General features: G+C 34.4%; 1 protein-coding gene across 3 annotated transcripts; it reads left to right on the top strand.

The window, feature by feature from the left end:
• The first annotated feature begins 3,476 nt into the window (after positions 1–3,476).
• Positions 3,477–14,423, top strand: LOC103996623 (protein TPX2-like). 3 transcript variants are annotated; one of them, XM_009417565.3, is made up of 17 exons: positions 3,477–3,781; positions 5,173–5,322; positions 5,793–5,949; positions 6,724–6,832; positions 9,154–9,204; positions 9,476–9,591; positions 9,661–9,739; positions 9,814–9,876; positions 10,001–10,060; positions 10,252–10,334; positions 12,532–12,601; positions 12,816–12,878; positions 12,963–13,022; positions 13,189–13,263; positions 13,376–13,419; positions 13,544–13,607; positions 14,006–14,423. In XM_009417565.3, exons 1-15 carry the CDS (start codon positions 3,610–3,612, stop codon positions 13,412–13,414), a joined length of 1,347 nt encoding a protein of 448 aa, XP_009415840.3. In that variant the 5' UTR covers positions 3,477–3,609; the 3' UTR covers positions 13,415–13,419; positions 13,544–13,607; positions 14,006–14,423. The 3 variants fall into 3 exon arrangements, with proteins under 3 accessions (XP_009415840.3, XP_018673523.2, XP_018673524.2); XM_018817978.2 differs by having other exon boundaries at positions 13,544–13,627; XM_018817979.2 differs by having other exon boundaries at positions 13,544–13,627; positions 14,003–14,423.
• Positions 14,424–17,578: the final 3,155 nt, after the last annotated feature.

Here is a 17,578-nt window from a genome sequence, read left to right as displayed (position 1 = left end):
CGGAGGGTGGTGGGAATTGTTTTCTTTTTTTGCTTTTAATATTTCCTTTTGTTTTTGTTTTGTCTTAAATACTCATTTCGATCGATCATTCGGTGAGACACAAATACTTCCTCGTATGGAAGGAACGTCCCTATTGACGCCTATATTTTTTATTTGATGACCACTGATCCGTATTAGTTGTACACGACAACTGTCGTCGATCATTTAATTTATGCTGACTTTTATTTATTTTCTAAACATAGAAAAAAAATATATCATATGAAATGTTGTGCATGTGGTGATTGACAACTCGGATTCGATCCAAAGTGTGCAAGGTCATCAACGTGACTTCTTGGTCAGAGAAAGTCAACGTTAGGTAGGATCGGGACACCATCTATCGAGCCAATCCAAAAATATAGTTCACGATTGGTTGGCCAAGAGGGTTGGCTTTTATATACACGATCGAAGGTCGATTATACTTAGTATATTAATGGTCGCCAATGCTCCCGGCGACGAGGCTCGTACACTCAACGTAGACATTGATTGACTTGCATGACTTTGTGCCACGTTATGTCACTTTGTGCCTTCATGAGCTACTTTGCATCGTGCGACACCACCCTACACAGCCTTCGGTGGTGTGAGCACAGTCGACTGTCTCGTACGATCTACGTTGGCGATGCGAGTGCAATCAACTATCTTGTACATGTTTGTACTGGCAATGTGGATATAATCGATTATCTCGTATGGTTCCAAGGTGTCACGTCGATATGCTTACGGGTGTCATGTGAATCTCAAGGTGCCACATCGACTATGATCGAATATAGTTAGAATTACGGGGGTGACGTTAGAATATACCTTATCAATCATTAAATGACTTTAATCTTTAAATCGAGTTTGCAATCGAAAGTAATTAATAATATAAAAAAATTCATCAGAGTCCATGCTCTCTAAAATTTTCTTTTACTCGTGTTGTCTTAGTCCACCAGAAATATTCATGTGATTCAAAATATATATATATTCTTTAGATTTAATTTGTGAATGATTATTGCTGGATACGGAAGCAATCGATAAAGAATGTACGGAAGCCATGCTTGGAAGCATGGGCAACTACGGAATAACATATTCCCGATTGATGACTCCTTTTCACTTGGAGTTTACGAGAGCTATAGACGCCACGCTTAGAATCATTTACATTATCATTATTAACGATGTTTGCTATTCATCCTTCTAAACGTGATATTATTATCGCAAACTAATCTCTTTGGTGGTGATTATAATTTAATAATTGAAGCACTATAAAAATAATTGACAAGAATTCGAACAAAATAATCCAATCTATAATATTTTTTTTAATAGAAAAGCTTTCGATTAGTTAACCAGTTTATCATAATCTTGAGACGAGTGAGTCCCATCCGCCTTGCTTCCTGTGGAGCTTTGAGCACTGCAACCCCCTCAATGTTTCAAAAGAGGCAATGACATTTGGAGTGAGTGAAAGATCAAAATGCTACATAAATCTAATGTTTATAAATATAGGCCGATTCGAGATAGGAATATTATCTTGGATTCTCCGATCCATTACTTATAAGCTTCCTAAAACCCCTTATTAACTTATAAAGAGTTAAGATGATTCTTTTTCATCATAAGAAAACTCTCGATTTATTTATTATATTCGAAGGTTCAAGTGATCTATAGTTAATATTTAAGATCGTAACCCGTAGAGACGAAGGTGTGAGTCTTTCAATATAAATAATTTTTTTAAAATTATGATATCATAAATTCCAAGATCTCTTCGACATAATTTTATTATCAAACCATCATAAATATTTCGATAATAATTCAAGAAAAGAACATCTAATCGAATATACTAGATGTAGTTGATAATATAAAAAAAAATAAGATTTTTTAATTTCACTTGTTTTATTTGTTGATTATACCCGAGTCCACATAAAAAAAAATGAGGCATGGTAACATAAAATTTTATCAAATTTAATGCAATGGATTTGATAAAAGAAAAAAAATAAAGCAAAATAATTGGGATATCACTAATATATATGTAGCATTTTTTTATCCTTTTTATTTAGCTTGCAACTCTAATGGGGGCCAAATCATATATCAAACAGTTGAAATGCATAAATAATTTAGGAGTTTCTTGAATTCTTCAGCAATGCATAATTTCAAACTTAACTATAAAAAATTATTACATAATTTACTAATTAATTTGAATATCTAAAAAAAAAAAAAAAGTATGATTAAACAACAAATTAGAAGTTAAATATAATAAACATGGCGATAATCTCCGCAGTTCACTTTCATCGGACGTGTCCTCCAATCATCGTTGAAATGCTTCGAGTTCCTATATTTGTTGGACATAACATTGATTTGCTATTTTCTAATTCACAAGTAAAGGCTAATAATGGTACACTTACATAGGATTCTTCACACGGTCACTAAGATCTTTCAAGTACAAGACAATTTACTCATATATGGCCAAGTCATATTTTGCACGGTAACAGACAGAGTTATGACACAACAACACGCATTACTAGCAGTGTACTAACATTTCATGTACTGTACAACGACCCTTATTTCACAATCAAGAACATTTAATAATCTACAAAGACTTTTGGCATTCATGTATTATTGATCATTGTACTTGATATTTCTTAAAGTATTTTACCTATAACACAACACAGGTATATCTTTGCAAGAAACAACTATCCAATCTACCTCACTATACATATATATATATATATATATATATATATATATATATATATATAGCATATTATTAATAATTATCAATCCAAGCGCTAAATTATTTTTTTTTTATAAAAGATTCTACTAACGTATTTAAAAATAATATATTTTCTATCAATTTTTGATCGATAGATAAATAGATAGTAAAATCAGGTGATCGAATCTCATCTTTGTCACTTACCATTCGAGAAAAATATCTATTAATGCTTTCGTCTATTTTTAAACAATTAAAATTAGTACTCTAACTAAAATATTATAAATTAATTTTTTATAATAAGAACCTAACATTTGTGCACACCAAACTTATTCATAAAATTTTCTTGAATTTTGGGAATTACCTAAATTATGACAATTTTGTCTTAAAAAAAATTAAATCTAAATTATATAAAAAAAGAAAATTCATTTTTAATACAAATTTATTTGTTGTTTCTTGCTCCAAACAATGCCTTTAAAATTAAAACTTAATATATTAAACCCTTTTAAATTTAGATCTAAAATTCCAAAAAAATTTGTTGATATTGAAGGAAAAGGAAAGTTGTATTTATAATTTAGAGCCCCTCCTTTTTTTGAAATTTAAACTATTTCATTAAATGACGGTAGCATCCCAGGAAGAATCCGAGGACGTGAACGGCATTACCGAGGACAACGGTGGTAATAAGGTCATTTCATCCGGTCTCTCGGCTTCTCCTCCCGTCCCCGCATTCAAATTTCCTCCGCCTCCGCATTGACTCGTCGTTTTCCTCCACGTTCCCCCCTCCGCCGTATCCCCGCGTTTCGCCATCGTTAAGAGCGGGATCTCCCCGGTGGCCGGAGTCAACTCCCGGCCCGCCGTATCTTCTCGTTCCTTTCTTCCTCTGTAGCCTTCGTGGAGCCATGGACGACGAGATGGTGGAAGCCGTTCAGGGGGTATTCGTCTGCTTCGAGGTCGATCTCGATTACGAGTTCGACGCGCCGAGGTACTTCGACTTAGGACGGGAGGAGACGCCGGCGGAGGCTTGGGCTGCGGAGCTATGGTTCGATACCGCCGGGAGCTACCCTCCCTCTCGTACGTGCCGTTTCGCCGATGCGCAAAACCCTAATAGTTTGATCCATTTTTCGATTGTTTTCGGTTTTCGGTTCGATCCTTATGTTGCTTCATCGGTTCTGGTGATTGTTGCGAATGATTCTGTTGTCATCTCTAGTCGTCTATGATGTGATGTAGTGTAACCTCATTTCTCTGTGCCCTATTTCTTGGCTTAATCTGGGAGTTTGAGGTCGTCAAGGTTTAGTTTCGGGGAATAACCTCTTCTCACAAGTTTAAGGGATGGAACATGTAGGTATTGAACAGCTGGGATTAATAAGGGGATTAATGCACGTTTGCGTTCGGATATGTCGAGACAAACATTTAGATGCGACGGTGCCTTCTTTTCATTGAGAAGGCATATTTCTTGTTCTTATCAGTTTGGCCTTTTGTCTTTCTGTTAGTAGTCAGCTAAATAACATTATTATTCTTTGTTCATCTACTCGTGTCTATTCATTCATCTTTTAAACCAGAAAAAAAAAAGAGATAAAAAGAAGATGGTTTCCTGCACTCCAAACGAGATAGCTGGCTGGTCGTATTGGATTTTGCCTATATTTGGGGGGTTTACCTACTGATCACAGGTGTTTTTTCAACTTTAGAAAATTTTAGAGATAACATAAAAGCACAAGCGCTTACAGAACATCTTGGAACAATTTTTTTTAATGCAAGTCAGAGGTTATTTGATCAGTATATTTGCAAATAAAGTCTACTAGCTAATAGAATCCATTAAAAGCAGTCAAATGATTAATTCTTTTGACTGTTCTCTTTCAATATGACATGGCTATGTCTTGTACTTGAATGGAAAGTTATCTAATAGACTAATACAAACAAATTATTCCAAATCTAAAACAAACTGTTAGAGAGCTTTTGTCTTTAGGAGTTGAAGATATGCTTGCAACATTTGGTGCTTTTATTGCGTTATTGTGCGACGTGACCCATCAAAAAATGATGGCACACTGGCTGGATAACATGTGGGCTTCCTTCAAAAGAATGAGGACCATGAGTTCACTTTATTTTTCCTGAAACATTCAACTAAGATGCTCTGTTTATAGCAGAAAGCAAGCGAAAGTAATTTTTGGACAAAGTGCAGGATCGGTGGTTCTCTCTTAATTAAGATAAAGTAGTTTGAAGACTGTCCATTTGTTACTGAGTTTGGAGCAATAATCAGTTGATGCTTGTTCTGAGCTTTATACACTGCTTATGCTCTCTTGGATTCTTGATATTCATAGCAGAGTTTGCCTTTGTCAAAGACTGCAAATTATTTTTCAATACAAAATCCATCCTGTAATTGTTTCCATGATATTCTACTCCCTTTCTATTCTAATTGGCTCTTGTAAAGTTATATATTTGATTTATTTGTTCTTCATCTTTCTCAGCTCTGATAGTGAAGTTATTTTTGGGAAAAGATATACACATAGCAGCTACAGGTACCAATTCAGATCATGAAGATTTGGATTATAAAAATCCGGATGGTTCTCATGCAGATTCTGCTGCGCCTGAATTTATGGTTAATGACATTGATAGAGGTATTCTGTCGGTGAATGCTAGCATCTAGTGATATATTAGTTGCTCTAATTTTTCTTTCTTTTAGTGCTAGTACTTTTTGATAATTTATAGTACTTAGTTACTTTCCAGTATAAACAGGACTTTGAGATTTTCAAAGGAATTATAGTAGAGGAATATAGATGGAAACTTTCTTTCTAATCGTGCAATAGGAAATGGATACAAGTAGATAAGTACACACCTGAATACTAGTTAAAGAACACGAGTAAAAGCGAAGAGATTGAAATTGTAAAGAAGCATAACATTTGGTCTTATGATAATTACATGGGTATTTCCAACTCAAAGGAATAGAAGATATCAGTTTTTTGGGTTCATTTGATCATTTCTATTTTTCAATTTAAGTAGTTAGCACAACAGATTCATGCTTCCATTGCTTTTGAAATTTTACTGGGTCCCAATGTGCTTAATAAAATGTTTTATGTTTGTTGCTTAGGACATACATTCCACAATTCTATGCTGCAAGGTGTATCAAAACTTGACCATAAATCTACTTTTAAGAATCCTTTCTCAAAAAGATCAACTTTGATGAAGCCTACTGCAAGTCAATTGGCCAAACAAAACCGAGCACATGAAGTGACGTCAATCAGCAGGTATGCCTTTATATTGATGTTTACATTTCAACTTCATAACATTTCTTCATCCATCATGGGCAAAAAACTGACAATTTTTGTTTGGAAACATTATCATGTTCGGAGTGACCATTAATTTCACTTTAATATACCCTTAGTTAGAAGATTTGCCTTTGTACAAGATTCAATCCAGTTTCTACATTTTGTGTACTAGACCTGTGTCAGGTACCAGACCCATGTCAGTCCCATGGCTGGACCAGTATATGTCCGGTTTGTTTTGGCATTCCAACACAGTATGTCTGAACATGCTGTGGTATAAAGATGAGAGGAGGAGGAAGAGGAGGGAAGGAGGTGTCAGAGAGGAGAAGAAGAGTACTGATTCTACTAGAATCAGGTGTGCAGCATGACAGCAGGCGCTGCATGATAGTGTGCGGTGGGTTGTGCAAGAGAGAGGCACAGGGAGAGGGTTTATTGGGTCTAAAAAAAGATAAAAAAGAACCATGACAAGCCTATTTTGCATGCGGACTCTTTGAAATTAGGCGTGTTTCAGTCCACAGCGACCAGTATGTCCAGGGTAGTATGTATTAGACTGCCCAATCCATTGGTCCTTCATTCACTCTTTTGCTTTCTTTCACTCTCAGTACCATTTTTTAATCTCAAATATTACTAGCTATGTTCTGATTCTTAATGGCAGAAGGTATTGTAATAACCCTTGTTCTCGACTGTAATGTTTTCAAGATTTTTTTTTTTTTTGGGTGAAAGTTGAGTTTTATCTTCTATTTCTTTCATTCTCAGGTTGCAGAAACAGTTACAAGTTAAAAAAGAAAAAAGATCTGAAGATTCAAATAATTATACTCTTCAAGCTACCAAAAGGCAGAGATTGGAGAAAGGACATTGCTGCAAGGTGCTTTGTAATTTTCTTTTATAAGCAACAAAATCATTGTTGACATGCTTTTAGGTAAAATTAGTAACATGATGTCATATCATGAACTAAGAATGAGGTAGACTTGCACTAACTTTTGGAGTCTACTTTTACATAGTTTCTGTTGGACTTAACAATGAAAGCCTGAAAAGTGGGTCGATTATGTTGGCCTTTATTTCCTACACCCAAATGGAGCTGGATAGTCCTTTAGAAACTGTGCATCCTTGGCACATCAATATTGGAATCTGAATTTTTCTATCTGAAATTTAATGAATATTATGGTGTATTAGATGCATCTAGGTACACATGTTACAGTAAGAAAGTGGGCATCTCACTGGTTTTCTTGTTGCAAGTGCCCTTTGAGTTGTTCTCACTTCAGTCGCAAGAATCAGAGTCATTTCCTATGACAACTGAATCTGGCAGAAGATCTCCTCTCTAAACCTTTTTAAAATAGCATTCACACTAGTGCACAAGAAATTTTAAGTTTCAAAGGTGCAAAACTCCAGTATTTCATAGTTGCATTGAGCTTACTTGAACAAAGATGACAACTTAGATCTGTTTAAAAGGGTAAACCCATTGATGTAGACTAAATGATGCCACTATCTTTGCATGTTAACCTGTCAATAGGAATGTAATAATACAATCTTTACCCTTAAGAAATCCTACGGTCATCTTCCACATCAGATGAAAAATGTGCTGACAGGAATCTCTTATCAATTACAAAGTCGAAAGAGCTGCTGTTTTTTTGTGCTTCTGAATCTAATTGATGACATATCCAGAAATCCAACCCTCTTTAGTCCAAGAGCAGATAGAAAATACATCCACATTTAAGATGAACTGAATGTGTGCATCTTGGTGCATGTGATCATATCAGTCAAAACAAAAGGAGTTATGCAAATGAACTATTTTTGTGCTGGTTCAATTTTAATCCATTGTTGGCAACATTGTTTTCACTACTTTATTGTAAATGGTGCCTACCATGCTGGGACCCATCAGACTTTTGTTGAGGTGCATTGTGTAGGACGGATAGCATAATGAATGATCATTATATTGTTTTATATCCTACTGGCACCTGTAATGATAAGAAAACTAGAAGGCACTGTTTTAATTGCTTAAAGTGAAAAGAACAGGCTAAAATTATAATTAATATTGGAGACACACCATCTGCAAATTCCATATGACACAGAGACTTTCCTCCTTTTGCCGCTCATTTCATTTTTTGTTTAATATTTTCCCCTCCATCTCCTATATTTTTCTTCAACGTACCTTATTTTTGTACTTCTCTATTTCTCTTATGTATGCTTAAATATATTCAAGAGAAATGACAAGGAAAGCAATTCTTCAGAATATCTTTTACCTAAACCTCTTCAAGTCCTATATTATTAATGTTTGAAGCAGGCGGTTATGGCAAATGCTGGAATGGTTTAGTTTCTTTATTCATAGGATGAGTAATTATATGTCCTTATCCTATGCTTTCTCTTTATGATCTTGTACTTCAAGTAATTCTAATACTTTATACGTGTGTGGTGTTATAAAGTCCGGGAATTTAAATATAAATCAAATTTAATAATTTAATGGAAATAGCAACTAGTGAAGGATAAAATTGTCCACTGTTTTGGATAGACAATCTAGTGCATTTGGTGATTGGTCTAGTTGGTTGGTCATTAGCATCTTCGATTTAAAAATAGGAAGTTTCCAGTTTCAGGAAGTTTAGGGCCTTTAAACGCTGCCCTCTTATGAAGTGGTAATCATAGTTGTTTTAATATTCAAAAGTTTCTTAGGAAAAATGATAGTAAAACTTAATTATTTTAGAATATTAGTTACACTCTATAAATTTTATCAGTTTTTCCAAAAACTCGGAAGAGCATCCTTCTTCTGAGTGTGGTTGGTTGACATCTAGTCATTTGTACTTGAGATGGTTCTTTAATTAGTTTATATAAAGATGTTTGGGTAGGAAAGTTTTTGGACCTAATGTACTTTTACAACTACCTAAAAAAGGATAATTTCATTTGTTTCAACATTACCTTTTCCTTTGTCTAAGCTGAGCTTGTTTTTCTTATTTTCTGTCTAATCACTCTGAAAAATTTTCCAGTAGCTTTCATCATCATATCACTTTTCCTACCCTGCAGCCCACTATATGATGCTCCCTCAGCTTTTGGTGTAATCTCATGTATTGTCGAACCGCTTGGAATTGTTCTTCACTTTGTCGCATGTCTCTGTGTAGTTCCTTTTGTTGAATTAATGAAATGTGATTGTAAATGTAATATGTCAGAGTTACGTGGTAAGCTTCATGTTCATTGCAGGGAAATGGTGTCAAGCAGCAAATCGACTTGTTTCACAAAGTCCCAGGAAAGGTAATTCTTTTGCTGAAAAAAGAATGATGATTTCTAGTTCCTTCTTAAAGCCCTTTTTAAATAGTTGACTTGCATCTTTTTTTTTGAAATTCTTATGATGTTCTTTTAATGTGGCAAAAACATGCTTTTTGGATAATGATTCTCCTTGCCTAAAAAATTCTAGCATTCAATGATATGTTTTTGAAGAACAACTAGCTATAAAATACCTGATTATTTAACAATTCCCTACTTAAGATGTACTTGATATTTACTTATCAATGACGATATCCAGCAAAATGGACTTGCTGATGCCAATAACCAGCTTCATAGATTGAAGCTTACGATACCAAGGGAACCTGAGTTAGAAACTGCAAGAAGGGCACTTAGTTCAAGAGTTCAACAACAAAGGTGATTTACTTTAAATCCATTTCATTCTATTTAATGCATAACTATCTACTAAACTTCTCATTAAATCAGGTTGGATGATGCTAAATGTCTTGTCGAAGGAATGGCACAGACTACTTCCACATTCAAAGCACGTCCTCTAAATAGAAAAGTGAGTATCCTTTGATCATTAAATAGTAGGTACATGAAACAGTTAGTCATGGACTCTGTATTAGTTGTTTCCAGATTCTTGAGGCTCCATCTCTGCCCCTTCCTCAAAAGAGCACTCCTAGATTGCCCAAATTTAAAGTAGGTGCTTGAAACTCTCATTTCTTCAAACTGATTATATATTTCATAAGTTGTGCAGGCTATTTAGCAATTGCGAATTTAATTTCTAAATTTAATTGTTTTTTCTTGCTCCAATTGCTTTTAGGAATTCAATTTTAGAACTCATGACAGGGCTCTACTACACAGCACAACTTCATCATCATTGGTAGGTTCCATAAATCAGATTTTGCTTCTCTTACGATAACTATACCCTATATATATGCTGCAAAAATGTCAAACAAGTTTGATTAGTTTTTTGCAATCAAAGCTTTGGATATGATGATAAACTTTACTCAATTTTAAGAACATATGATATTATGCTAATCTCAAAGAGTGCTATATGTGCAAATACTGCAGATTTCAAGCAGTCATATTCCTGCTGCTAGGAAAAGTTCAGTACGGATACGATATCAGAGTTCTGGTCACCAGCAACTGCATATGTAAGTATTTCAGACTAACTTCCAAAGGTTCTTCTCTTTCCCATTCCTCCAATAAATTCTGATATTTAAGTCTTTTATTGTTGCAGATGATGCCATAGTTTAGTGTAGGCATAGATAGCATAATGAGTAAATGATTAGCTAGTTCAGTGACATTATAAGCCAAAGACCTTGATGTCGCTTGTCGCATTTATGCAAGCCAATATCTGGCTTGTGATATCATATTAGTATATTGGGCAGATATTGCTGGCATGTATTGGCACACACCACCATCCATGATCATGAATTTGACATTCTGGCAATTTAGCTATACTGAAGGCAAGATGCTCAACAACATATACGACAGTATGTAGAAGAACGTACATGCATGCATATATACACTATGTTAATCAACTATTTCCATGAACATAATGTTCTCATATGCATTTAAAATTTACTGTTTTCAGTATATTAGTATCTTTTTGGTCAAGTAGGTGTTCTTTGCTGAATGTTTCAGTGTGCTTTAGTTCAACATGATCTATTGGATGTTATTATGGATTTTATAAAAATAACTAATTTGAAATCGAATTAAGATATCATAGATTCAGGAAAAGAGATAAAAATACAATCAAATAAAAAATATATTTGCTCAATTTTATCACTCAAGAGGTTAAAATCTTCATGGACAGGGCTCTACTAGGGATCAGTTGAATTAACTTCTCTTGGCTGACCCCAAGACATCCTAGGCTGGTAAACGCTAGGAACTCAGCTGTTTTGGATGTAGGTCGATTTATGGACTAGCCAATTCTAAAGTGTTACTTTGATGCAAACATCATGAGTTGGCTATTCTTATATAATTTTCCAGTCATGAGGGTCTGCATGCTGATTATTAGGTTGATGATGTTCACTTATGGATGTATTATCGGAGACTCAAACATATATATGCCAAAGGCATTTACTGCCATAATTGTATGAGTGAAAATGAACTGGAAGCAGAAGCAGTTGAAAGCCTGTCATTGTGATCATAATACAAAAAAGCATGAAGAAAAGGCATTGAATTCAGATCAACTTTCAAAAGCTTGTGCTACTATCTAATTTGTCATGCTTTAAATGGGTTGTCATGTACTAGTGCTATTGCACCTTTAAATGGGTTGTCACAATCAACTTAGATTGTGATTGTCCATATCAATTGAATTTATGAACATAATGCATGTCTATTAGTTGAAATCTATATAATGCTTGTCTTGAAGGGATTAGCGATGAAGAAATATGTTTAATTTATGTGGTAGTGATGCAAAACATACCTTGAGAAGGCAACAATGAAGTATGAGAAAGTCATATAATCAAGATTGTCTCATATTGAATCACACTATCTTTAGAGTTGCAGTCAGAAGTTAATTACAGCATCATAATCAACTCGTTCTTTGGTTTGGTAAATTAGGTCTTTTAAAAATTACAGCAAATTTTTAATTGAATAGCTGAAAGAGTTGACTCTGCAGAATTTTGTATGGTTCTCATGGGCAAGCTTCGAAATTCTCTTTTTGTTAATTATTATTTTCCTTTTATTTTCTGAGAAACGCGGTATTTGAAATCATGATGCTTACATTTATGTTATTCTCAGCTTGGTCTTTAGGTTTGAATAACCATACTACAAAGTCAAAAACTTAAATTGAGATATCTAACATGACTTTATTGGGTAAGTATTAGGTTTTAATGGGAAATTGTCATCTGAGTGGCCAAGGTCTGATGCAGATATGCCATAGACATGCATACAAATTTTGATTCTCGGTGAAACTAGAGCTTCACAGTCATGTATTTTCATGTTATACTTTCAGGTTTGACATTTAGATAACATAGGATATGAGAACTTAAATTGAGATATCTAACATGACTTTATTAAGTATTAGGTTTTAATGGGAAATTGTCATCTGAGTGGCCAAGGTCTGATGCAGATATGCCATAGACATGCATACAAATTTTGATTCTCGGTGAAACTAGAGCTTCACAGTCATGTATTTTCATGTCATACTTCCAGGTTTGACATTTAGATAACATAGGATATGATGCATGTAGTTCTTTGCATTGGCTGGCTAGAACAAATTATTTGATCCATTTATGGAGTGTTGCGATAGGCTCGAACCTTCATTTTTTTAGCGTTCAGATTATTTGATCCACGACTTTATATTTCAATAATCCTTATTGTTTATTTTGTGGATGCTAGTGGGGATAAGCGGACTGCTGAAAGTAAAGACATGCCAGCAGAACTCAGAACTCAAACATTAAATCAAAAGGTACTTAGTAAATGCTCTTTGAATTTTCCAACTATACAATAAAGGGTCAGAAGCTTAATCTGACCTCTATGCTTTTGCCCATCAATTGTTTTCTATCCACAAGGTAATAAGAATCTTTGGAGATCCAACTCTCATGCAACCTTCGTGCTTACATAATCTTGAAAACCCATTACATTCTTCAACAAGCATCTTTAAGTATCATGTCTTTTAGCAGATTTTTGAAAGAAATGGAGATGAGGTTTTTCAAACCACCAAGTGGGAAATAACAGTACCCAAGGTTTGAGTATATTGTTTTTAAATCCTTAAGAGGATAATTTTATTTCATGTTTTGAATTTGAATTTGTTATACTTCTTTATGTAGGTCAACTTTTCAACAACAGAAAAGCTTCAGCAGACTCCACTAACTGAACATTTTAACAAGGTAGATTCATGCAACTGAAAACAAGTTTATGCTGTCATAATTATATGCTTTTTTCAAAGTATCTTGATGAATTTGAGGCTGTACACGAAGCTTGAAATATTTTGTTATAGCCAACTGATAACTTTGTGTTGTCTGCCTCTCTCGACTGTTTACTCTTATCCTGTAGCTCTCCTTGACTTCGGAAGCACAAAAACCTACTGCTCTGCCAGAGTTCCCGAGGCCAAGTCATCTAGATACTAAGGTCTTCTTGTCTTAATCTATTTAAGCTAATAATTTTTTTCCCTTCAGTTGTGTTTTATTTTCATAAATATGCATTGAAGTTTATTTACTAGTTTTTACAAAATTTTGGCAAGGACTCGAAAGAAAACTTGATCAATGGTGTACAGAAATAGCAATGGTATGATATTATTGGATAATGATATTCACTTTATTTTATTTCCATGATGTACCTTGGTTTGGAATATCCGCTTGATTTTGAATTTTGAAATCAGATGATTTATGCTGTTATTTTTTTGTTGCAGAGGAAATATGTAATCAGTGGAGAAACTTAAGAGCCTGGAGAAGCATATTTGTCATCACATTGAAGTAATGCATCGATCCCTTTGGTAACCATCTATCGTCCTCATACCACTTACGTGCCCATTAAATAAGATTAAAATCTGAATGATAAATGCTAGCAACTAGAACATGTCACTGTGCATATATTTTTCCTTGTGCTCGTTATATGTGACATTGCGTGTTTCACTTGTGTTTTTAGATTTATTGCACTTGCTTTTATGCACCACTGATTTTCTGTGTGTGTGTGTGTTTTGAGCTATAAACGGATATAAGTTGTTCATACTTTGAAATGTTAGATGAAGTGATGGTGTGTAGTCTCTCTTTTATTTCCTAATTAATCTTCAAGAACAGTATCGTTCAGCTACGTTGTCAGAATTTAACATACTTGGTCATAAACTTGTCTTTCTAATTCTTTGCTTTAGCAGGAGCCGCGGCATTTTTGGTAATAGGGCAAGGGGATAGCTGAATTTGTACAGGTTTTATTTGATTTTTTTCAAGAGTTTGGAGTACTGCATTTGAAGATGGACTTACACATCCACTCCCGGTATAAAGAATTCGGGAGTTGACTCAGCAAACATATGGCTTTGCTGTTCTGCCATATAGTTTTGGTTAGGCAGTCTCTTCAGCTCCTCTTTACTGAACCATACCATGCAAAGAAGTTAGAGTTTACATAATTCTCAAACAGCTCAGGAAGCACAGAATTAGAGAAGCGCAATTAGATGGTGTCGTCGACCAGAGGAAAAACAGGTCAGAACTGTACAAAAAGCTGCTGTAATGTTTTCCTTCTTTTTATTTTTGTTGACATTCATGTGTCATACCAAAAGCTTCGAGCTGAAATGTTTAATGTTGAGAGCTTCCTTTCTTCGTATAAATTGAGCAGTTTCCTCTCTCTCTCTCTCACACACACACACACACTCTTTGTTTGTGCACATATGTAAGTTTTTTTTGTGCCATCCCGGTTTTATTTTGCTCATACATAAAACTAGACTTTGTTGACGTTCTAAAAACAAGTGACAAGCCCTAGATTTTGACTATTGAATGCCATCATTCACGATGTTATTATTTTATGATTTTAGCGGTAAAACTGTGTACATTCTCTGTCCAGATCTCGCACTGACTGTTGCCTGGAGTACGTATTACTCTACGGATCATCATATGATAAGGTACATGATTCATCTACAGAATATTTAAATCCAAAGTTACAATTATCGACCTGTACAAAGACCATTTTAAGTCAAATCCATTTAAGAAGTGGGACAAGAAGCTAAGCTTTGGCCTTCAAGATGACTTGGAAGAAAACAACGAAGTAGTTCGAATCACTAAAAGATCCTCTCACGATCTTCATCCAAGTTTGTATCCCCAAAAGATTCTCGCAATATCTGTCCTAATGATGTGGCATCTTCCAGAGTAAATCGGACTTTCGGAATCCACAGATGCGGTCAGATAGGGCCACATCTGTGAGCTCACGTACGTATATAATAGATCTAGTGGTGGTTGTGCAGAAAATACAGAGTTGTTCGTCGAAGATATAGTGGAAGGTATAGATAGGGGCATAATATCTTTGTCATAATGACGTGGCTTCCCATGTAAATCTGACTTTCGGAATCCACAAATGCGGTCAGACAGGGCCACATCTGTGATCTAACGTATATAATAGATCTAGTGACAGTTGTGCAGAAAAGACAGAGTTGTTTGTGGAAGATATAGTGGAAGAAGGCATAGGGGCATGATATCTGTCCAAATGATGTGGCTTCCCGTGAAATCTGACTTTCGGAATCCACAAATGCGGTCAGACAGGGCCACATCTGTGATCTAATGTATCTAATAGATCTAGTGACAGTTGTGCAGAAAAGACAGAGTTGTTTGTGGAAGATATAGGGGCATAATAATATTCCACGACAAATATCAGAATGATTGCATAACAAAACAATTGTTTATTAAAATAGTGCTACACAAGAATGCAAATAGTATGAATGATCACTTTTAAAAACCTAATACAAATATTAGGATACAGATCTGAAGAAGAATGCCTAGAGACAAAAATCTGATATCAATAGAAGCCAACAAGAGCATATAATATAAACTCCTTCAGTGTTTGAAGATATTCTAGCTTATCTAGATAATAAATACCCTGACAGTAGTCCTCTTTCTCATGATGGTAGCACAGAGAATATTTGTTTCAGATCAGCTTTCTTTAAGTTTAGCTTAAGAGAGTTCTTTCCTACTTTACCAGAAGCAGAAAAAAATTATAGAGCTTTTATAAAATCCTCTCATTCATAAAACAAACTCCATACTGTTTAAGCATAACTATGTGATGAAGTGCATGATTTTGTTATCATCAAGAAAATGGAAGACTATACAATTGTATACACAGCCTTTGCCATGAAAAAATTGGTACAGGTATAATAAATTACAAATTTAAGAGTATATATTGAAAAAGGCAATTCTCTGAACATGGACATCAAGAATGTCTAGCTTATATAACATGCCACGATGATAAAGAACTGATCAAGAAATAAAGATAGTAACTTAATTAAGTTAGATGTGTAACAAATGGCACAGTTAAAGTTGTCGGGAAGAATGAGACAAATAATGAATAAATACGACAACTATTATAGTACTCTGTAGTAATAACATGAGGCTTACAGAGGATTGTGAATTGCTAACAAACAAAAAATTAAAGCAGCAAAGAAACAAAACTAGTGTTCCCCTTTATTACCCTTTCATCAACACCAACAATATTTGAACTTCAAAATCAGCACATTGAAGCCCAAAGCCAATTCTTCAAGGATGTTTCTCAATGACTAATAAACAGTGCCCCAGAAAAAGTACTTGAAAATTTGATTTGCTTAGCAGCCCATTCAAAGATATGGACACACTATTTGGCATTCACCAATGGATGAACTATAGTTTAGTCCATCACTAGATGTGTGCAATGTAAAAGGAGGGAACAGAATCGATGTAACACAAAGTAAAAGTTAATCTATTCAAAGGGAGACTGTTCTCATCGATTAAACTTTCTTAAAAGGTCCATGGTTCAGCAATGTGGATGCAGTTGATTATAATAATATAAAAAGAACCACTAGGAAAAGCTAGTCACAAAGAAAATTTGCTGTGAAAAAATGGAAACATAGATGAAGAAAGCCATAGACCAGTGAACCATGCCACGTATTCACAGAATATGGTTGAATAGCCCTTTCATAAAAAAACATGAGTTAATTATATATTACCCCCTATACTTGGACCCTTTTAGGGTTGCAGTCCTTGTACTTAAAAAATTTATTTTGAGATCCCTAGAATTCTGAAAGTGAAATAAATAACCTCATTTGTTCTAACGTCATCAGCTGCATTGATGGAAAACACAACATGTGACATCATGTGCTGGATCGACATAAAAATAATAGGCAAAAAGATAATTTTAGTATCTCTTTCGTTTTTAACTATATGTTGAAATTACCTTTGTGTCAATAAAATCGTTGAAATCGAAAGAAATATTGAAATTATTTTTTTGTCCATCACTTTCATATCGATCCAACATATGATGTCACGTGTTGTGTTTTCCATTAATGCAGCTGACGACGTTTGGGCAAATGAGGTTATTTGTTTTATTTTCAGAATTACAAGGATCCCAATATAAATTTTATAAGTATAGAAACCACGATGCTCATAAAGTCTAAGTATAGAAGGTAATATGTAATTAGCCCATAAAAACTTAAAAGAATCTATATCCATATTTTTCTATAATATGTACATAGCCAAGTATTACATGCCAAAGTAGCTTACTCAAACAATCCTTTTCGCAATAGATATGTATACTAGTAAAAAAAATTAATGCTTACATAATTCTCTATGTTATAGAAAATTCCTTTAACAAAATTGCAACATTATGGAACTTTGATATGAGATCACTGCCAAGATTGCCAAACTTAAATGGTTAAGATCTATAATATATGAAAATTTTAACTTCTCCAATAACTTGTGGCTATTACTACCAAGGA

This window comes from Musa acuminata, chromosome BXJ2-9, assembly GCF_036884655.1.
Source record: "Musa acuminata AAA Group cultivar baxijiao chromosome BXJ2-9, Cavendish_Baxijiao_AAA, whole genome shotgun sequence".
NCBI lineage: Eukaryota > Viridiplantae > Streptophyta > Magnoliopsida > Zingiberales > Musaceae > Musa > Musa acuminata.
The sequence above is the reverse complement of the archived record's forward strand: the minus strand, read 5'-3'. Positions and strand labels throughout refer to the sequence as shown.